The sequence below is a fragment of the Lacerta agilis genome, chromosome 1 (assembly GCF_009819535.1).
Source record: "Lacerta agilis isolate rLacAgi1 chromosome 1, rLacAgi1.pri, whole genome shotgun sequence".
In the NCBI taxonomy this organism is placed as follows: Eukaryota; Metazoa; Chordata; class Lepidosauria; order Squamata; family Lacertidae; genus Lacerta; species Lacerta agilis.
In genome coordinates this window covers 92167584-92190428 of record NC_046312.1, presented here as the reverse complement: position 1 = coordinate 92190428, position 22845 = coordinate 92167584, and the positions used below count along the sequence as shown (strand labels likewise).

Genomic DNA, 22845 nt, shown 5'->3' with positions numbered 1-22845 from the left:
AGATGAAAAAAAGCTTAGAAAGCAAGTTAGTCAGCCAAACAAATTTGGAGCTTTTGATTTATACATATTTATTGTTTAACACATAATATATGTTTTCTAGTGCACATGAAATGTTAACTAGTGCCCAGGTAAATCATTTACAAAACAGCGTCACTTTGTCTTTTTATATATGCATACACATAAAGTAATCAAATAAGGTAATATTTCTGAACTGCTATACTGCATTAAATCTCAAAAAGGAATACATCCAGTCATTGGGCTGGATCAAAATGAAAATGAATTCAATCATATAAATAAATTGCTGTCTGAAGTTCTTCAAGAACACTTGTCTTTCAGCTTGGATAAAAGCATTTCATTTTTGCGGCATTCCTGTTGATAAACAAAGAAATGGAAGATTTAAAATATTAAACAAGACATGTCAGTTAAATGATGATACTAACAGTGCAAACCTGCATGGCTACAAAGAAGCAAGAGTAATTAAATTCAATGGGTCTTATTTCCAACTAAGCATATAGGATTACAGTCCAAATCAGCTGCCTGTCTTTTAACACATGCTGTAGGTAATATGGAAGGCAAGGCAGGTGGAATTTACTGTTAAAGTGAAAAGGTGCTGGATGGGATTGGTCCGGATGAATTATGCTGGAAAATAAGAATATCTGAAAAAACCAGACTGTTTGTTCTTGGCCTTCTGCTACCAACTATATTACCTAGAATCATTCACACAAGCCTTTCTGAACTTCATGCCCTCTGCGTTTAGGACTAAAACTTCAGCCCTATGGCTAACAGAGATTATGTGAGTTGTAGCACCAAACATCTGCAGGGTACCAGGTTGTGAACAGCTAATCTGCATTCTGCCCACAAATTTACAGCGCTAGATGACGGGGTGGGGATGGGGACGGGGACGAGACACTGTGGCATCACAAAGTAGTGCTGAATCAAAGTGTGTGTTATTAAGCCACCACGTCATGGTCAGAGCTTTTGAGACAAGGTATCTCTGCATGCGTGTTCTGTCTCCCCCCACCCACCACTGTCCCATTTACCTCTTTAAATTCTTTGACCGTTTTGAAGTAGAGTCTTTGTTTCTCCAGCAACTCCAGATATTCATCATTTAGCTGGTCCCTTCTCATTTTGTTTTCTTGCTTCTTCTTTTCCATCTGTTGGTAACGAGGGGAAAGTATTATGGTACCTTGCAATGCGCAAGACCAAAAACAAAACCCTCCAGCATTTCCCCCTCTCCTCTCTTAAAAAGAAACAAAAAAACAAAACAGATAAACAAGTGCTCCCTGCATCTGCACTTGTTCCAACAATAGAAACATTTGTTAGTGTACAACTAGGAAAGAGCAGAAATATAGCAAAGGATTAAAAAGTGAAATCACTATGAAACCTTCAGTGCCACAAGTCAGTTATCTTGTGGTGAAGGTTTTCCAACACCCCTTTGCTTAAAATCTCAGAAGCAAGGTAACTCATGAGGCCCCACATTCATGGTCTGCATTCATAAATGAAAATCAAGACCAAGTGAAATTTTGCCTTTCTGCTCATGGAACGTTTCTTTCCTACACTATCTCATTCAAGGATACCTGCATTGTGGTTTCAACAGGTGTACTGACTTGAGCCAGATTCCCTACTGGACAACGCACTGTATATGACCCACACTGGTGCTCTGTGCTATAAGTGCTTGTCTCACCCCAATGGGATGAGTTTAAAAAATGGCAAGCAAGAAGGAAACACCTTCCACTTTGTTGAGTGAGAGTGGCTGTAGCAAAGAAGCTTGTTGGTGTTTTTTTTTTTTTTAAAGGTTCAGCATTTTCCACAGGAGAACATCTACAGGGGGTCCTTTCAATGCAGAGATAGCAAGAAGATCAAACTTCCCTTGGATTTATTTTTCCTTTTACTATGGCATCCACTAGAGAAACTTTTTAGTCGGAGATGTTTTGTGTTCTGGCAAAGGCAGTTCATTATTTATCTGAGTCTAGCCAATTATCAAGTGCAGCAGTACTGCCTACCATAAATAAGTGGCTTTCCTACACCTTAGGTTATCCCTTGTTCTATTCAGCACATCTTAGTTACAAATCATTAAATCTAAAAACTGAGTATGGCCATTTATTTGAAGGAAGGATCTCTGTGAATGAAAGAAAAGGGGGTAATTTAAAGAATAACGCAAGGGAATTTTGGCAGATATGTGATCTGGGATAAGAACTGTGCATGATGGAGGAACACAACACACACTTGATTATGCTCCAAGGCATTTGCTTTCAGGACCAAGTCTATGCATCCAAATCGTTTCCATTGTGCTTGGTATAGAGATGCATCTTCAACCTCTGGGTTCTATTTCAATTGCTAGAATATTGCAGTATGCTCACAGGGTAATAATGAGCGCAATGTAGCAGCGCAGGAATGAAAGCACATTCCAGATATTCTGTAGGTTTGTATTTCATTGCACAAATCATAAAGGTTATATTGAGGTCTAAAAAGAAACACCACCAAAACTTATGTGAAAATAATAAACCAACCTTCATTCGATTCTGTTTAATTCCTTCTACGATTTGTTCCATTTGCCGCAGAAACTGGTCTCGAGCACCAGAAGAAGCCATGGCTCTGGAATGAGAATGGGGCACACATGGCATGAGGGCATTAGACAAAGGAGAATGGGTGCCAAGGTCACTTGTGGAAAGAGTGAGAGTCCACGCAATATGTCTGCAGCCTAAATGGTAAATTGAGGAAGTCAAACTTTGCTTGCTGTTGACAGAAAAGACAAACTTGGCCTGTTTGGATCCCAGTGATGCTTATTCAAGCCCCACTGATTTCGACAGAATTCTTAGGGCTAGCCTATTAAAGTGTGCCTTTGTCTGACAAAAGAAATAATAATGTAGGACTGTTTTTTACATTTCCCCTTGAAAAACAAGAAGCAGCATACTGTCAGAAAAAAGGCACTGAAACAAGTACCGGTATTTGTGACATGCATAATTTCTTGAATGGGATACATGACTTTAATTTTTTTTCCCTTAAGAGTATAGACCATTGAAACTTTTGGAAAGATTGTAAAGACATGTGACTGTTTCTTTAAATCAAGGGCTGGTCCTCATAAGGGAGGTGAAATGGCCAAGCTGTGTTAGTAAGGGCCTCACCCACAGAAAAAAAAGGATTACTTACTGCTGGAAGTTGTCATGAATTGAATTCAATAAGTTAACCTGGGAAAAGACAAACACAAGGATGCATTTTTATTGCAAAGTTTTCCATGTAAAAAAGCAAATGCTTTTTAAGCAATAGGGCTGGTTCAGAAAATGATATGGCTTGGATCATACAGACTTTGCTGTACTAAATTACTTGATTTGCAGTTTAATGTGATTGAAACATTGTATCTCAGGGCTCACTGGGTTACCACAATTTTCTTATTGTATTCATATATACTTTCTGACATGAAGTAATGAACATACACGTAATGAACCAGTAATATGTTACCCTAAGAACAGTACTTGAAATACAACAGTGTGAGGGTATTCAGAGCATTACACACAAACATGTGTTGGTAGGGAATTTAGATGACTGCAGACTGAAAAAGAAAGAGGCAGGCATTAATTGAATCGGTTCTAAGCACGGTGCCCCAAAATCGAGGACACTGTAATATTTAAACAAATTATTCATATCCTAAGAAATTGTGTACCTATTGACTTTTATCTTTTCAGGAGCATATATTCAACATTTTGTGCTCCTCACAGCTAGCACATGTGTTCAGATAAATATTGGACTGCTGCTATCCTATTTATCAAAACATTTTGTAGAAAATATGCAAAACCATCTCATAAGAAATTGAAGTACCATGTACAAAGGGATATACAACCAGAGAGTTACAGAACCCCACTGAAATCTGGGCAGCAATGACTGCACTCTTGATTTTGTGTTTTGCCACACACCCCATGGCATCTGCTATTCGAAAAAGGGTGACAACCCTGAACTAAGCTGTAGACAAAAATTCCCCTTGCCTCACAGAGTGCTAGTGCACATTTTTTGCTCCTTTTTCTTGCCCTGCATTAGCTGTTGGAAAGAACACAATCGGTTTCCTATTTACGCGGCATAACAATGCAAACCACAGCAGGTCTTCAAAGAAACCATGGGTCTCCCCCTCCACCCTGCCCCTTTATAAAGAACACTTGACACGAGACAACACATTGCCAAATTCAACAAGGCAATCAATCACATGTTTCACTTTATTCAAAGCAAAACCCTGGAGAACTGCTGCCTGTCAGAAGAATCAAAATCAGGATAGATGGACCAATTGTCTCAAGTCAGTTTGAAGGAAGGTTCATAATGTATTGACCTCTTTTTAGCAAAAGCCTTGAAGCAGTTGCATTCTGACACGATTACCTGATGAGGCCCCCATTAGAATCCAGTTTGATTTAATCCATGCACTTCAGACCAGCCCCCTATAATCAATCTCTGTGACCTCCATCCCCACTAAATTCAGAGAGCTTCTTACGTGAGGGTAAGGCTTCAGACGTTCCCCTCACACACCAGGTCTCCTCAGCACATATACCATTAATGAGGATCTGCTGGCCCTCTTGGAGGGCTGAAGCAGGAGATGGGAAAATCCTCCATTCAGGAGTCAACCTGTTATTTATTATTATTTAACAAGATTTATGTACACCACTTAAGCAAAAATAAAAATAAAAAATTGTAAGTACCGGTAGGTTACAGGAACATGGCTTCCTTTTCCATGCTTCACACAAAAGCACACACATTCTTCCAATTCACTTGTTTTTCTCCATGTTTGCTTTAGCCTTTGAAAACCACAACTTTTTGTGTAATCAGGTGTCAATAAGCAAATTTAGCAGAATCTAGCTGGCCCACAATTCCATGACATCTCAATTCACCATTGGGAACAGAGGAAGCTGCCTTAGAGTCACGACTATTACAGTCAGACAATTGGTCTATCCAGCTCAGTATGGTCACCAACTGGCAGGGGGCTCTCTAGGACTGTAGGCAGGGTTTTCTCTCAGCCCTACCTGGTGATGAGCTTCTGCATTCTGTGATCTTCTGCATGCAGAGCACATGCTCAATACAGGCAGTATTTATCAATTTAACACTTAGTATTTTAAAAGACTACTTTTAAAATAACTATATTCTCAGCGCTGTCATAATCATGTCAAGGAAAGGAAAAGATAATGAATATTTTAACTGCACATTGGTTATAGAAATAATGCCTCTCATTAAGAGGCATCCCTGAATTTATGTCTGGTTTCACTCTCATCAGTGCAGAGTGAGAGTAATATAATTACACCTTGCCATTTAACTTTTTGGCAAGGACTCCTATATGGAGGAGACAGAGGAGACATTCTACCCACGCTAAGTTATATTATAACTAATTAACATTATACGGCACACAAAACCATTGTGCAACTCTTAAAAAATAATCCTGTGAAGTGATGTCAATAAGGCAGGAGTGGGGGGAGATTACCTGTTGCCCTCCAGATGTCACTGGACTCCAATTCCCATCAGCCCCAGCCACCATGGCTAATGGTCATGGGAGATGGGACCTGTAGTCCAGCAAAATCAAGGAGCACCATGGGTTCCCCATCCACTCCTGCCTTAAGGAAAACCCCTTTACAAAACAGACAAAAAATAAAATAAACCCCAACAGGAAGCCAAATATATTCACCATAGTCAAAACAAAATAAAAAATATAAAAATTCCTTCCAGTAACACCTTAGAGACCAACTAAGTTTGTTCTTGGTATGAGCTTTCGTGTGCATGCACACTTACTGGAAGGAATTTTTTAATTTTTTAATTTTGTTTTGACTATGGCAGACCAACACGGCTACCTACCTGTAACTGGAAATATTCACCATAGTTCTCCTTATTTCAAAAATAATGGCTTAGACTGCGGGTGGGGCTTTGTGGTCAGCTAGAACATCTGATCTTTTTGCAGTCCATGGGACTCTCAAGAGTCTCCTCCAGCACCATAGAGGATGAGATGGTTGGACAGTGTTCTCGAAGCGACTAGCATGAGTTTGGCCAAACTGCGGGAGGCAGTGGAGGACAGGCGTGCTCTGGTCCATGGGGTCATGAAGAGTCGGACACGACTGAACGACTGAACAACAACAACAGAACATCTGATCAGCAGCTTACCTCTTTTTCCAAATACACCTTCTTATCATCCAGTGTGTTGTAGAGGGTAAAGAACTGCTTCGTTTCTTTGTGTGTTGCAGAAACTGCAAACAAAGGGAAGGTTCTTATAGCGTGATCCCAGACATGCCTTCTTAAGTAAGTAAGTACAACAGAGTCCAGTAAGACTTACTCTGGTTAAGTGAGTATAAAGTTCCAAACTTAGGCTGCACTCCTAAACACAAGCTTCTGGAGAAGAAGTCCCAGTGTCATCTGCACTCAAAATTGGGTGACCGAGAAAGCTGGCTTTCATGATAATTTTTAACTTAGAAAAGTTGTACATCTTAACGGCAAACAACATTAAAGGTGTACAATGTTAAAGGTTAAAAGGTGAACCTGCTGTCATATGTAAGGCTGGTTCTCCAACTATTAAGGAGCAGAATCTCTCCATGGCTCCTATTAGCTCTGTAGGAAGAAATGAAAAGGTCTGAAAGCTAACACAGTATCTTTCTCACAGCCCTCCCTACATACTCCCCTTCCTAAATAACCACCCCCCGGACCCAGGGGACCATTTGAGCTGGCATTTCATGAAAAAACAAAAACAAAAAACTGTCTCAAGCATCCTCCAAGGGCAGGGAAGCCCCCTTAGGACTCCTCCATGAGCTTATTTGGATCCCAGCCAAAACCTGGAAATACAATTTTGCAAACATTCTTTTCAACTATTCAACATTATCATAGAAATCCAAGGAGGGAAAGAACACACTCCTAAGTACTCAGCCAACCTATAAAAGGCTGGCAATATATCTTAACATAAAACCAACATTCTGTGAATTGTAGCTCACATAAATTTATTGGGAGTGACAGTATTTCAGCTTGTAAAGCAAAAAGGGTTATTCTAAATGATTTGCAATGCTCATTTAGCATAGATCAGGCAGGCAAAAGGTAGAATTCTCCTAAATCATCAATTCACTACATTAAGTGTGGCTGGGACAGTGATACAACGATGGTTCCGGTCTAAGGAGAGGTAATGTACTTTCTGACACAGAACACTCTTTATAGCCATTAATGGTACTGAATAGCCTGAAGAGGCAGAGCAGTAAAACCCATATATTATTTTGCTTTGGCTGCTGATAAAGATTCAGTGTGCGTGCATGTATGTGCACACGCGCACACACGCCCCCCCCACCCAACAGATGTTTTGGAGAAAACCCAATGAGAAATGACACTGCAGATGAGAAGTATAAGAAGTAGCCATGGAAACCACTTGTTCAATATAAACGATCACATTGCTAATTTTGACGAGCACAAATTTGACATCACTGTAGCTATAACTAGACATTTGTTTTTACAGAGACAATTAAAAACCCCTCCCCACCATGGTTTGAGCAATTTGGGGGGGGGGGAGGTGGGTGGGATACAACAATTACAACATGTTCCATATGGCGAGAAGTTGCCTACCTCTGGGAGTAAGAAATTCAAGTCCTTGAATTATCTACAGTCTGAGTCAAAGTGTCAAATGGCCATGTGGGCTTGCTTACCAGTGCACCCCCCTAACCTTAACCTATCTCGCCAAAGAGGGTACAGCAGGTAGACACCTCATGTCCTGCCCTGCAGATTTCATCTAGTGTAAAGGAACAGCTTCCCCACGATCTCTGGAAATGGCAGACAGCCAGGCATACATAGAGGATCCAGAGTTCCATTAAGAGAGGCATGTGGAAAAAACTAAGTGAACAACTGGGGCAGACAGAAAATGAGGGCCAAGGACAATAGGAGTAGTTTACCTCTGGGTACCAAAAAATGACAGGTTCCTATGGAATGCAATACCTCTGATTTTCTTCTTCTGTCACCTTTCTCTCCCCCCTCCCTCATTTTTGGACACCCCACCCCATTTCTCCAAGAACAAAGAATTTCACCAGAGGACGAGCATCTGAGAAACAAGCAGGCTTTCGTTGGTGGACCTGTAATCTCGTGAACTGGTGGCAGAACCAGCTACGAACATTCAAGAACCTACCCACAAAGCGCCAAATCTTTGGCCCCGAGGGAATTTTTAAATCCATGTTTTGGAAAACCCTGCTTGTCTGCGAAGGCATACAATGTGAATGTCAAACAGCCAGTGATACAACAACATTAAACAAGAAGTGGTTGCCATGCTCCATAGGTTTATAGTGCTTAGCTGTGAGGAATGGATTTCTGCCTGATATACGTACCCTGCCCGTAAAGTTCAATAAATCTTTTCTGGTACTGTGTTAACTCAGCTCTGCTGGGAACCTCATCAATCTTGCGTTGTAAAATGGCTATTTCTCTGTTTCGTCGGGCCTGAGGGGAATTGAAAACAATATACAAAACCAAACAAAAAAACAAAAAACGCTGTGACTAGGTTTCTAAAAAAACAAACTGACATTTAGAAACAACCTGATAATGGAACCAATTGCTGCCATGCAGACCCCCTGCCCTCTCGGCTCCACTGCAAAAGGTGACATTTTCCAAATAATTACCCCCAAACTGGTATTTCAAACTTTTAAAACATCCATTACAAATCCGGGAGTCTCGCATGAACCAGAAATTTGCATTGCACAGGACAGGAACACATTTAGCAAATACATCTGCCAACCCAGCGAGACTTACGGTTTGGAAAACTCACCAGAAGCAGTCTGATCTTCTGCAGCTTCTCTCTCTCGGTTTTGTACTGCTGGTCTATAATTTTAGCGGGTTCCTAACATTTGAGATATAAAACAAAACTTGATTTCATGCTGACCAAATTCAGTGAAAACTATTATGACAAAAGGGTCACTTATTCATACCGGGACCACGGTTTATACTGGTTCCGCACCAAAGTTAAAAACATGCCGAGGGGAAGGAGGTCAAAGAAAGCTATGTTCTGACACATTTTACTGGATCCAACCCAACATGTTAACTTTTGCTACTACATATGTAGCGTATTCACCTAAAAACAAGCTGCCCCAGAGAAGCAGAAAAACATTCCCCACCACAAGTCCATCCTGGGTAAAGTTGAATCTGTTCAGGCTCTGCTTGTTGTACAGCTGTTAAAAACACACACTAGCAGGTGGAAGGACGGGGGTTTGGGGAAGCATACCAGTCAGCGTATCAGAAGACTATTCAACATAGTCCTCCTTGTAGAGAATAAAATCCTGGGTAAGCTATCCTGGAGTTCTGATTTGCACCAGGAAAAGTCAAAGTATCTTTTTGTTCATTATTTGGACATTCAGTAACGAGCTGCAGGTTTACAGATGGCTTGCTTTCCCCCCGGTTTGCCATAGCATCCGAATCAGCAGACTATGGTTAAGGCTTGTCCTCCAAACCAGAAATTAGAAGCCAAGGTCTGAAGTGGATTTTTCTTGGAGTGCAAGCACTCTGCAGTTTGATTTGGACATTACAACCAACTATAATTAGTGCAAAACAAAAGAGAAGTTTTCTGGAAGAGAGGATGGACTGCAAGGTTTCAATAATCATTTGAATTGAGCAATCTTCTTGAAGGTGGAGTCCAAACTCAAGCCTCATGTACTTTTGAATTGGGCAACCATTTAGAGGTCCTCTAATGGAAAACACCCGCATGCCACATCCACTGTTAAATGTCCACCATGTGTCCTGATGTTTCTTTTATTAAAATACGCAGGCAAACAGAATCAGGTTTGCTATTCAGTGTACTTAAAGGAACAAACTACCCCGCTCCAAAAAATACGCACACTTTTGAGAGCTGACTGTGTTCCAGTGTTCTAAGTCCCAATTCTTGTGTATAAGAAATTGCCTTTGATAAGAAAGACATGAGTTCAAATATATAAAGTTTGGTTAAAGTGAAATGAAGTGTTCATTTTAAGTAACCAGAGAAAGTGATTCATATCAAAAGACACAAACACATACACACATTAGCACTTTTAAGTAGCAGACTGGCAATACAAAAAATTCAGGCAGCATTGCAAATGAGGGCAAACGCTTCTAAATGGAGCAAAGGGACCGCAAGCATTTTAAAATTCTTAAATATATAGGAAGATGATTTCAAAGGACTGTTCAGTAAGAATGCTTAAATATTTTCTGTTTACCTTCTCCTCTCCATTTTCAGCTGCTTCTGTTTTCAAACTTTCAATGTTTTGCTGGAGGCGTGCCATCTCTTCCTAGAACAGCAAGAAAATAATAATTGTTTCTTTTCATTAGCAATCAACGTGCGCTCTTTATGGAAACAGAAGCCAGAGACTGTGTTTTCTTTTCTTAAAATATGCATCAGAAAGAGCCCCAAAACGTATAGGCATTTTGTGCTTAGGGCTCCAGAGGAGGCGAATGTTCTTCATTATGTAAAGTAGCGCACTCTATTGTCGGGGTGGGGGGGGGAGAAGAGGGAAACCACACAGTCTGACTCTTATGCAAATGAACCCAAGTCAGAAGGGCAAGGGAATAAGTTCGAGGTTTTTTTAAAATCAAAATACAAGCACCACCATGACTACAGCATCTTGCACAAGCCCTTCTGCCCCTAACCATTTTGAAATGGCTTTTTCAGAAGCAACACTGAGCACATTGCATCCCATAATGAAAATAGCCACCCCAAATTATTAAGTTGGAGGGGTTTTAAATGCAATTTGTATTCTTGCCCCGTTCCATTTCTTTCCTCCTTTCTCATACAATTTACACATTTTATAACTCCTGATATTGACCATTTTTTTCAAGGTACCTCGCAAAAACCACTGATTATGGTTTAAGCCCATTTAGCAAATACATCTGCCAACTTGCATTGATTTTCAAGGATTAGGGGCTGGGAATAACATCTGGCATTTCTTGAGTGTTCAAAAACACCCAGCATCAAAAGGATTACATTACCCTGGCACCTAGGGGGTGGTGGCCCCACAGAGTAATCTTAACAGATGTTAGTGTTAAGACACTGCGCTGTTAATAGGTTCCCACTGCACATGCCCACCTGGGAACTGTGGTATGGAAACTAGCCATGCGATCAAGGCAAATGCGCCCTGCGCCTGGGGGTGGAATAAGCTGAGGCCTCAGCTGTAGGGCGGCTGAGCCTGAGGAGAGGCGGTGGAAGCCAGCCCCATGCTGCCGTTTTGGGCACCAGGGGGCCTGCAGGCATCCGAGCCACTGCGGCACTCCCAGGAGAGACATGTGGCTTCGGTGCCCTGCAGGCCAGGCCCCGTGGTAAGTGTGGGCCCCCCTCCTGTGATGTGGTGTTTAGTGCGTCCTGCCCCCCCCCAGCTACACCTCTGGTCCCCATGTTGACACAGAGCCCCTAACCACATGAAAGTAGCTTTTTCCAGTTACTGTGTTGCAAAAACATTCCTAAGCAACAGGAATTAGTAAATGTGGTCCTTACATGTATTCTGCTGCATATACAAAGAAGCACAGGAGTACACCTGGATGATGGATCCTCAATTTGGATCCTTAAAAGGAATTGTGTGCAGGCACTGACTTGGAATGAAGCATCTAAAAAAACTTACTCTGCAATGTGCTCTAAATTCTTGCTCTTGGCTTTTGAGGTCCTCATTCATTGCCACCAGTGCCCGAAGCTTCTGCAATACACTAAATTAAAGCAACAACAACACATTATTTATTCTTGAGCATTTAGAGACATTTATTATAAGAAAAATGAAGCATTAGGGGGGTGGGGAAAACAAAATATCTGAAAGAAGCAATTTAGGGCAGCAACAGAGCTGAATAAAATAGAAAGGTAGAATCTCACAGAAGAAATGTTTCTCCTGTACTGCTGCTCACAGTTTGGATGCCTCCATTATCCAATAGAGTGCACCTGTTTCTCATGGGTTAATTTTGAAGGAAAAAAAGAGAGACTGGCATATCTTAGGGTCTTCCAGTTTGAATATATACCATTTTCATGGAAGGATACAATGGACAGGATTCAATCAAACTTAAACATTACTTAAGACCCACTGATTTAAAAAGGCAGAAACGTTTTTATACTGCTCTTCATAATGAAAAATTCCAGGTCATTACAGAATCTACATAAAAGCCAGTACAATAAAACCATAAAACACACAGGTGGATTTCAGTGTTTAACTAAGGAGATTGTTCTGTCGGTGCAAGCATTGCTACTTGCTCCTCTCCCTTCCAGTACTTTGCTGGGAGTAAGGCCTATTGAACCTAATGAGGTTTACTTCCAAGTAGACCTGCACAGGACTGTGCTGCTAAGTCTCCCATCTGTAAGAAAATACGAAGAAAATACGCTGTCTTTCCTTAATAAGGTTATTTTAAGGCTCAGTGAGCAAACCGTAATCCTTAAAATAACCTTTTTGGTGCTGTTTTTGAACACTCAAGAAATGCCAGATGTTATTCCCAGCCCCTAATCCTTGTAAATCAATGCGAGTCTTAATTTGAAAATGATGTTTAACCTTCATTTTGCAGTGACTGTACCATGTCAAGAATTAACGTGAGACTTCAACCAGCACTGACTATCAGTCTTGTTGGCTTGGGCTGATTAGAGTTGTAGCCAAAACCATACAGGGTAATCAAGCTGAGGAAGGCTGGCAGAGTTTCCCGCATAAATAACATTCTGCCATGAAAGGAAACATTTGGACTAGAATACATGTGCATGCACACACACACACGATATAAACTACAGGCTGGAGTAGATACAAAAACCCCACCATTACCACCACCAATGGGGACAATCAACACAATTCATTGCACAGGGGATAGGGGATAGGGAAGGATGGAGAGGAACTAGACACATACTTTGAATCTGCTTGGGATTCCACTGTTTCTAAGGCTGCCAGCTCCTTGTCCAATTTTTCACTGTGAGTCTTAACCTAAAGGATTTGAATTATTCAACACATGGTGTGAAAAAAATGTAATAAAAACCAATTTAACCCAAAAACAAAGCTTTAAGCAGAGCCCTCTAAGATTGATAGGGGTCTATTTAAAACTCTGGCAAGCTCTACCAGTTTCTTCTCATATAGCACGACCAATTTTTCTTAAAAAGGCACCAGGAGTAGCTCACAGGGGCCTTGACCGTCACAAGTGGATGTAACCCTTGGCATTAGTGTTGAGATGTGAGCCTAGACTCGGTACAGTTCTGCTGTACCAGTGCCGTCTCCTCCAGCTGCCTACAGAGGTGAGTACTGGATTGCACAGTTGCCTAACAAGACAGCGCATGGTTCTCTCTCATGCCAACTTGTACAGCATTTGTTAAGGTCTCCCCCCCCCCTTTTTTGCAAGAGATAAAACACTGGTACAATTTGTGCACAAGTTTCTTTCGTCTTTCCTATTTCTTGCTGCAGTATCATTACAAGACGAAAGTCAATATGGCATTATGCTTGTATGGGATGGATCTGGATAACCGGCAGAAGGCAGCTTTAACTAACGTAGCAGAACCTTCCCTAACAAGCAACAATGGAAACTGTGGTGTTCCAGGCTGCCTCTTACTCTTATTTGCATAGGTGTGGGTGCACATTGTTACAATTATCCCAGTTTGTTTTGGTCTAGGTGGTCAGATGAAGGTGACAGGGCCCCTATGCAACTGAGCAGAATTTCAGCAGGTGTAGCTTGCATTACATCCCGAAATTCTCTTCTACACAGCAATTAAAGGTGTAGAGGCCTTGTCCTCTTTTGCAGCTGGCCAACACAGAGTTGACAGAGACCAGTCTAAGTAGCAGAGGGGAGGACAAAGGGAAGAATGAGCTTACCTCATTTAATTTCTTCTTAGCCTCACTACATCCTGCTTGCAGGTCAGCACATTTTGCCTGCAACTGTTTTCAAAAGAAGAACACGGGGGAAGTCAAGTTAAGTGATCACCAATCTGATATTTTAATCAAAGGCAGCAACATTCCCTAACAATGGCATGCATATACAAACATACACATCAAGAAACATGCTGGAATTATACTTAATGGTTCCTCTAATATATGCTGAAGCATTGCTCAGGCAGGATTGTAAATAAAATTGATCAAAGCAACAGTCAAAAACCTCAGAAATGAGGCTTTTGCTTATGGAACACCCCACATGAGAAATAGGTCTATGAAAACCATATACACTGCGTGGTGAACTTTAGCTATTCATAATAAAAAGGACAGTATTTTACAACCTCTTTACCAAAAACATTTCATGCCCGCTTCCCAGATTCACGTTTTATGTCCCGAGGAATCAATTAGCAATGCAGCAGGTGGATAACATTTGTTTCACAATGCCCCAGGCAAATTCTTTAAACCTAAACATGTTGGGCTGAATCAATCTTAATTTTGTGCACCTTTGAGGGTCTTTGCTTGTCCCTGCACTGGCAAATTTATTCCTGTCCTTCTTTCTTCCCTACAGTGCAGGGCTTTGTAAGAGTTTCTGATCACATGGAGGTTTCAAGCAAACATGGGTAGAAGCTCCATTCAGACTTCCCCCACTCAACACAGGAAAATTTGGAAGAAATAAGGCAGGGTTGATGTCCACAAGGTGTCAGGGGCCAGTGCTTCCAAGATGGGTGAAATGTTTCCTGTTTCAGCATTAAGCGTGAACAGGGCAATAATTTAAACCATTTTCTCTTGCAGTATATTATTGCGGAGTGTCTCCTATAGATTCCTTCAGCTGCTTATCCAAGGACAGAAAGAAAAAACAAAAGGCACTGATTCTCCCGAGGTCTAAACTTAAAGTAGATTTCCACTTTGAGAGTCTGGAAGGTTTTAGAAGCAAGTAATGTGTGAGAGATAAAGTTTACACCCATGTATTTATGTATATAGCAACAAAGTTCTCTGGACAGCTTACAGTTATCAGCTGAACAAGAATGGAATGTAGCAGTTCCAGGATACCCTTTCCTTTGGATCAAAACATCTGGATTTAGAACAACAACAGATGAATTATACTGTGGGAGGAACTCTATTTACAGAATGCTCCACTGAAGGAAATTTGTGCATGAGAGAGGCCTTTTTTGGTGGCTTTCACTTCCTGCAAACAGGCCTGTGCCCTCCAAAAACTGTTCTGGGCTTCAGGAGACTCTTGCCCGCAATATGGAAGGTGGCACTTAGGACAGTTGGTAGAAATCAAGTGAAAATCATCCCCACACCCTTCTCTGGTGGGAGCCTTTACTGGATCGTAGCTGACACTGCAGTTCATCTTTAAATAAAATTTACCGACGTGATGTACAAATATTGGAAAAGCATCAGGAAATATAACTCAGGAGAACACGTATATTAGAAAAACCGGGTTGATTCTAGGAAACTGTATTCCATTTGGCTTCCTTAAAGTACAAATGGGGGTGGGAAGGAATGGCAGATAGAACGGAACAGAAGGCAATTAAATCAGCGAATCTGTAAAGATTTTGATAGGCAAAACAATAATTTTAGCAGCAGCCAAGTGAGCACCAATGTAATGTTTACAGGAGCCAAGGACTGGATAGCTCAGTTGGTAAGAGCATGGTGCCACCAAAGTCTCAGGTTCAATCCCCATATGGGACAGCTGCATATTCCTGCATTGCAGGGGGTTGGACTAGAGGATCCTGAGGGTCCCCCTTCCAACTCTTTTGATTCTATGATTTGAGGACCTTCCAGCATTTGGAAAAGGAAAAGGAAAAAGAATCACAGCTCCTTTGAAAGATTCTGTTAACCATGCAATTCTGTGCAACTTCAAATGCCAACTGTTTATTTATTTAAGCAATTTATAGTACACTTAATCACAGTTGTCTCTGAGCAGTGTGCAGGAGATCCAGTACAATACAGTAAGTCTAGAATGAGTTAAAACTATAATATCTCAATTCAATTAAAAAACCTGCTGGAATAAAGAATCCCTAGTAAGACTAGGAAGTTCAACAAGGAAGGGGCTTGTCTGACCTCAACATTTAGTATTCAGACAGTGGGGAATTTAAATGCTGCCTTTGCCTGTACATAAACACAGCTCACAGCTTTAATTTGGAATTGCTGGCAGCCAGTAAGCACCTGTTGCTTCCACAGAGGCAATCAAGGAAAGTGTGCAAACTTATGTACAAACCCTACAAAGGTAAAGGGACCCCTGACCATTAAGTCCAGTCACGGATGATTCTGGGGTTGCGGCGCTCATCTCGCTTTACTGGCTGAGGGAGCTGCCGTTTCTCCGCAGACAGCTTCCGGGTCATGTGGCCAGCATGACTAAGCTGCTTCTGGCAAACTAGAGCAGCGCACGGAAACACCGTTTACCTTCCCGCCGGAGCGATACCTATTTATCTACTTGCACTTTGACGTGCTTTTGAACTGCTAGGTTGGCAGGAGCAGGGACTGAGCAATGGGAGCTCACCCCATCGTGGGGATTTGAACCGCCAACCTTCTGATCAGCCAAGCCCTAGGCTCAGTGGTTTAGACCACAGCGCCACCCGCATCCTATAAACCCTACAACTTATGTGCAAAAAAGGGTGCATAAATCCACTTAACCAATGCTTGTTAAGACCCAGGTTTCTCATATTATAATTTTCCTAAATGGATGTTGAAGTTATAATCTCCATGAGTGCAGAGTGGCAAAGTGGTTTACAAACCCTCAAAACAAGGGAACAACAACAACAACAACAACAACAACAACACCCACATACTTCATCCAGCTGTTTGGTTTTCTGTAAGATCTGTTTGTTTAAAGACGCCACCTTCCTTCTGTGCTGCTGGGCAGCTCCAAGTCTCTCTGGACGCTCCTCTGCAGAAAGTTCTGATTGCTAGAAAAAGATGGGGTGGGGAGAGGACACAATGAATGGAATACCCCCTCAGCACTTTGTCAGATGCACAGGAATCATTACTTGCCTATTATTTGTGCATTAAGACTGCTCCATAAACCACTGGACAGCCTCATACAAGTGTGCAGAGCGTCTGGATGCTTGCATGTCCTGCATTACAGGGAGTAAGCAAGGCAAGTGTGGAACTTGGCAGAGCTCCTCTGAAGGCAGAAATGTGAGGGGAACTGGGCATGTTTCACTTTGACCCGCAAGACTGACTCAACACATTTCCTCCATCCTAGAAAGAGATATGGTGCTGGGAGCAAAGGGCAGATGGATAATACTGCTAAAATTCAACAGCACATCATTATATGGGGATGGGGTGAGAATTCACAGCATTACTTTGAATTTCAGCACCAACTTCCCAGGACTGGACTGCAATGTTAAGTGTACTTAAGTCCCATTGAAATCAATGGGGCTGACTCTGTAGTAGCCACTGCTCACCTGGCATACCGACGCCGAGCACCATGCCAATTTTTCTACCTCGCTGTCTCTCACCCTCTTCGTAACTGGGAGCAGTATTTGCCCGGCATTGGGAATCTCCCCTGCCACTGACTGCCACTAGACTGACTTCAAAGTAAACACAGATAGACTGTGCTGCAAGACTAATTCTCCCCGCACACACAAATTGACTAGAATTTAATTACTGTATTTAGCTGCTACTTCATTCTGTGTTCTATGTTCACAGAAAAATACAACAAACGTGGAAGGCAGCAATCAAGATCATTTTGATCAAGATTATTTTTATTTCTGTAATGCTCCTTCACCTGGAGTCTAGAGCAGTGTGGTAAGGTAAAAGGTAAAGGGAAAGGACACACGGATGGTTAAGTCCAGTCAATAAAATACAACAGTTATCCATTTAAAAATAACTTTTTTTTTGCAGTTTTTGCTGCAAGCCACTGCTCCGTGATTTATTTTCCCTTTGTACTCATAAAAAACATTCTGTTGAAAGAAGGATATAACATCTGACCTGTTAAAACAAAGTTTTGAACAATATCATCTATTTGTGCTATTTACGAACTGAAACATGAGGTATAGCAAGTAGGGCTATGGAAGACATATGTCATAACACAACTGAAGCTTCTTGGCTCTTGCTTGAAATTGAAGTCCAAAAGGTTTCTACTAAAGTAATTTATTTTCAAAACCACACTAGACGTGTAGCAGTTTTAAGTGAGAGCCGACACATTCTGTTATCTTCAGATCATAAACATTTAGTTGAAAGTTCTCTTGCATGCTACAAAATTGCATTCACAGATGGATGGCAAAACCCAGGAATTCACTTGGCAAAATTGTAGCTTTTGTTTTTAAATTTGTTAATTAAAACATTCAGCAGTTGCTACGAACACCCACCTAAGTTCTTTTAAACCTGCCATTCATTTGTCAACTGAAGAGAAAAAGTAACAGATCCATGAGGTGCCAGAAAATAGAAATGAAGTTATCTCTATTTCAGAAAAATAAGCTTTTCAAGCATTTTAATTTTATTTTTTAAAAACTTATATACCACCCTTCATCGGAAGATCTCAGGGTGGACATTTATTTCCAAAATGGAAAAAAATACTACAGTATTTAATTTTTGCGGGAACAGGTGATTCTGCAATTTGTAAGGTACTTTTATGTGCAAGGCACTTGACCCCCTGCCCTTGTTTGCTCTCACAACTCTTCAACAACATGCCCATGCATGAAACTCTTTCCATTCCCATAACACTGTTAAAGTCAACACTGTTAACTTATTAGTTATATACTGTCAAAAAGAATCCCATAAGGAGTCCCCAATCTGTCAGTATATTTAAATCGGGGGAAATAGCCAAGATGAGAATGGTAAAGCACTTTGAACATTTTAAAACTGCTACCAAAGTTAAAAACTATATTCTTTCCCCTATGAGCCTCTTGATTCAGCATCAGGTTCCAGATTCTAAGCATAGACACTGCAAATGCATAATTCCCTCTCAATTCATGCAAGACTATGTGTACCTTTCTCCTTTTCCTCCCAAACACATCACTCACATCTTTAGATTCAAGTACAACCAGGAAAGACTGACCTTCCTGAATTTAAGACGTAATTAAGTGACTGCTCTATAGTAACCACTAAACTCAAGGGCACACAAACACACACCATAGCTTTAAGCAATCTTCATTGTGCACTGACAGGAAATCTATTATAAAAGCCCAAAATAACCAAGCCAGATTTTCAAAAAAACACCTATAACTAGCAGAAAGGTAAGAGGAATGGGTTGAGGAAATAGATAAAGAGGAAGAAATAAGGATGGGCGGAGCAGGAGCAGGAGCAGGAGGACGAGGAGGAGCAGGAGGAGGAGGAGGACGAGGAGGAGAAGGAGAAGGAAAAGAAGAAGAAGAAGAAGAAGAAGAAGAAGAAAAGGAGGAGGAGGAGGAGGAGTTTGGACTTGATATCCCGCTTTATCACTACCCTAAGGAGTCTCAAAGCGGCTAACATTCTCCTTTCCCTTCCTCCCCCACAACAAACACTCTGTGAGGTGAGTGGGGCTGAGAGACTTCAAAGAAGTGTGACTAGCCCAAGGTCACCCAGCAGCTGCATGTGGAAGAGAGGAGACGTGAACCAGGTTCCTCAGATTATGAGTCTACCACTCTTAACCACTACACCACACTGGTTTGTCTTCTTGCAAACAAAACACAGTTTGACTCCAACAACTATGGGTGAAATTCAAATAACGCACCCCATCAGTGGAAGCCCAGGCAAGGTCCTACACTTGAGCAATGGGGTTTATTCTCCTCTGCTCCCTCACAACTGGCCTAGGTGTGCATGTGTAAGCAGGACCCCCAAAACAGCTCCCTGGCGGGGGGGGGGGGAGGAGAGGGAGAATAGCTCCATCTGGCCTGACTGATCAACATAGTATGACATCGAATAGCTCTATATCACAGCTGTGAAACTTCACAAACTGTTCCATGGCGCACAAAGACGTGGGACAAACTATTCCTCTACAAAGCCATATGTGACTTTTAGCTACTTGTTTAGAAGGCACAGAGACACAGGAATGTAACTGATTTTTAGTGACGAGAACACAGATTTGTATGCCTTCACAAAGCAGCACACCAACTACATTTTTAAACAGGAACTGAAGCTTCGAAATTTGAAGACTTAATAGGCAATTGCTCAGGTATGGTTTTCTTAAAAGTTTTTTAAAAAATCACCTACCTTTTCAGCATATTCAGATACTATCTGCTTGATCTCATCAGACTGAAGTCCAACAATCTGCCCTACAGTGCTTGCGGTCAGTCTGCCCTGAAAGTAGAACACATGTCTTATGAAGGCACACACGAGTCAGCTTTTTGAAAAAGCAGGGCAGTTTGAACTGATGTAAATGCAATGTCTGTTACCATGAAGAAGTGCCACTGTCCTCCATGAAAGCAGCAAGGATTGGATGGAGAATAAGCAAGCAGAGCTGGCCAGGGCAGTGGGGAGATATTGGAAGAGTGGGCATCAGCTAGCAAGCCTTCTTTCTCATCATAAAATCTGTCTACAGGAATGGGAACAGGACAACATTTGCTACTTTAGCAAGGCTTCCACAGCAGTGGCTCAGTTACATCAAGTCAGAGCACAGGAATTGCTGCTGCTGCTTTCCTATGAAGGTTCCTTGCTTAAAGTATACAGTGGTACCTCGGGTTACAGATGCTTCAGGTTACAGACTCCGCTAACCCAGAAATAGTACCTCAGGTTATGAACTTTGCTTCAGGATGAGAACAGAAATCATGTGACAGTGGCAGCGGGAGGCCCCATTAGCTAAAGTGGTACCTCAGGTTAAGAACGGACCTCCAGAATGAATTAAATTCTTAACCTGAGAGATAAGGAGCATTTTGGACTCATATCCCAAGAATGGAAGAAAGGGCTGTTTATGTAGATGAGGCACCGTGCACAAGAGCCAGGTGGGAAGAGAATTTGAGTGACATCTGCTGGTCACTGAATGTAGGTAGCAGCAGCAGAAAGTTTGCATGTGTGCATAGAAGTGATAAGCAGTACTATGAGTGAACGAAGACCTTTGCTTTGCTGAGGTATGTGTGCTGTGGGGTAGGGGAGCAGAAAAAAATTGTGTACAGGATAATGGACTCCTTAAGAACCTAGCCAAATCAGAAGGCTCTTCAAAGGTTTCGCAATCTTGGGAGACAGAAAAGATGTGCAAGAAGTACTTTCCTCTTACTGCTGGTGTGCAAACGAATCAGAAAGTCTTCAGCAAAGATATTAAGTTATGTCTTAACAGCCTGGTTTGTTCAGAAGCTGTTAAACCATAGTTTCGTGGTTTGGACAAAATAGGGAACTGGGAGTTTTGGAAGTTTCCTGGTTTGTTTCTTCTTTTCACAAAGTGAGGAGTGAAAAGGCTTTGAGTTGTCAAAGGTCTTGTCCATATCTTACTAAGCAGAGATAACTCTCCTTGTGCTTTTTGTAGGCAAGGACACAACCAACAAAGACTAAACACCTTTTGAAAAAGACCACCTTTCAAGCTTAGTAGTCTTTTCCTTGTGTCAATTTACACTGCAATGTAATGCCTCAGGCAGCCTGACTCCATTTAACCCCATTTCATGGGTTGTAATAGCTTTCAAGTCAATCTGCAGGTGCAGGAGGAAAGAACAGGGATGTGAGTAACTTTAGTTGTATATACTGCAGAGTTTGCTTGATAGGTACAGAGTACAACTAGGCAATGAGAAATATGCATCCTTTCCTTTCTTTCTCTACTGAATTGCAGTTCGCTCCAGTTTCAATTCATAGCCCCATGAAGAAGGGAATTTTCAGGTATCAGAAATCAAGTAGGAGTGATATGTGGAAAGATATTTTTTTTTTGGCCTGTGCTACCCTGTTAATAATACCAGAGTAGTGGTTGAAATAATATATTTCCCCCCCAAAAAAAACTATGACTAACAAACAGAACTACTTACCTCTTCTGTTCCCATTGCAGCCATCTCAGTCATCAATGTTTTAATACGAAGCTGATAAAAAATAAAAGTGCTGAGATCAGAACAGTTGTTTCTAAACATATAGCACATGCTTTAATTTTTTTTTAATAGAAAAAATGTGACAAGGCTTGGAGGTTAGCAAAACAAAACAAATACACACACTTTCCCTCCCCTTTTTAATACAAAGCCCCTTCTCAAAATTGTGATGGCAGCCTGGGAGCTGCTGCAAACATGACTCCTTAATAAATTGCCTCCACTGAAGAAAACAGCAATGGATATACACACACCCCTCTCTTTTTGCTCACTCGTTTATTCACAAACAAACATAACACAAAATGCTGTGTAATAATCTGAAGTCTCTGCTCCTCTACTTTGGGCAAACACAAAGCAAAAGAAAACATCATTTTCTTTAGGCCCTCACAGCATCATTCTTCTTGGAATAGTCACACTTTACTTTATTTGAAAACAGGTGCATATACCCAAGTTTATATACATGTGGTGCACCAGATGTCAATAGCACTCACACATTTGAATGACTGAGTTTCTGTATTCGATGCAGAGTTAATCCCATTTTAAGGCACCATAAGATGTTTAGAGGACAGCGGGACGCAAAGGCAATACATAAAAGAAAGCTATCCACTGAAAGGCAAGTGCGCCACTAAAGCTCTACCACATGCATTTTGTAGCACTATGTATCTGCGCCAAACTCAATTTCAAATAAGAGTGCCTATTGGTTGTGAGAATGCAAAATCTACAGATACAAAAAGGGAAGTGGGGGAAAACCTCTACACTACCAGCTTCGTTTCGTTTCGTGTAGTAGGAAGTAGTAACCCTGAACTGAGGCTTGTCACAAATTATCAGTGAATTCCACCTCTTCTGCAGCTTGGAGGTCATCTTCACTGTAGGCATCAGCCTTCCCAGATGATGGAAGCCCAGCAGACAGCACCATTTTCTTGTCTTCAACCTATTGAAGAAAAGGATGTTGTCTAACATTAAGAGGAAAAGGTGCATCTACAAAATCACAAGGCGGGGAGGGGGGGGATTAAAAAAAAAGGAAATGAACAATATATATATTAAGGAAAGGCTCCAGAGAGCCTTTCACGGACACATTAAAAACACACTACAGTAATAATTAACACACAGGC

At 41.4% G+C, this 22845-nt stretch overlaps 1 protein-coding gene across 1 annotated transcript in view; it reads right to left on the bottom strand.

Moving 5' to 3' along the window:
• Positions 1-183: 183 nt before the first annotated feature.
• Positions 184-22845, bottom strand: part of CCDC93 (coiled-coil domain containing 93) — a 37510-nt gene continuing 14848 nt past the window's right edge. The window contains exons 9-23 of the mRNA XM_033163707.1: positions 22572-22664; positions 21683-21733; positions 19950-20036; positions 16604-16720; positions 13752-13814; positions 12802-12875; positions 11553-11634; positions 10158-10229; positions 8741-8812; positions 8307-8415; positions 6124-6206; positions 3151-3188; positions 2511-2595; positions 1041-1154; positions 184-369 (exon numbers count right to left, since the gene is read on the bottom strand). Of these exons, the coding sequence (XP_033019598.1) occupies positions 316-369; positions 1041-1154; positions 2511-2595; positions 3151-3188; positions 6124-6206; positions 8307-8415; positions 8741-8812; positions 10158-10229; positions 11553-11634; positions 12802-12875; positions 13752-13814; positions 16604-16720; positions 19950-20036; positions 21683-21733; positions 22572-22664 (1194 nt within the window). The 3' untranslated portion in view covers positions 184-315. The remainder of the gene's footprint in view (positions 370-1040; positions 1155-2510; positions 2596-3150; positions 3189-6123; positions 6207-8306; positions 8416-8740; positions 8813-10157; positions 10230-11552; positions 11635-12801; positions 12876-13751; positions 13815-16603; positions 16721-19949; positions 20037-21682; positions 21734-22571; positions 22665-22845) is intronic.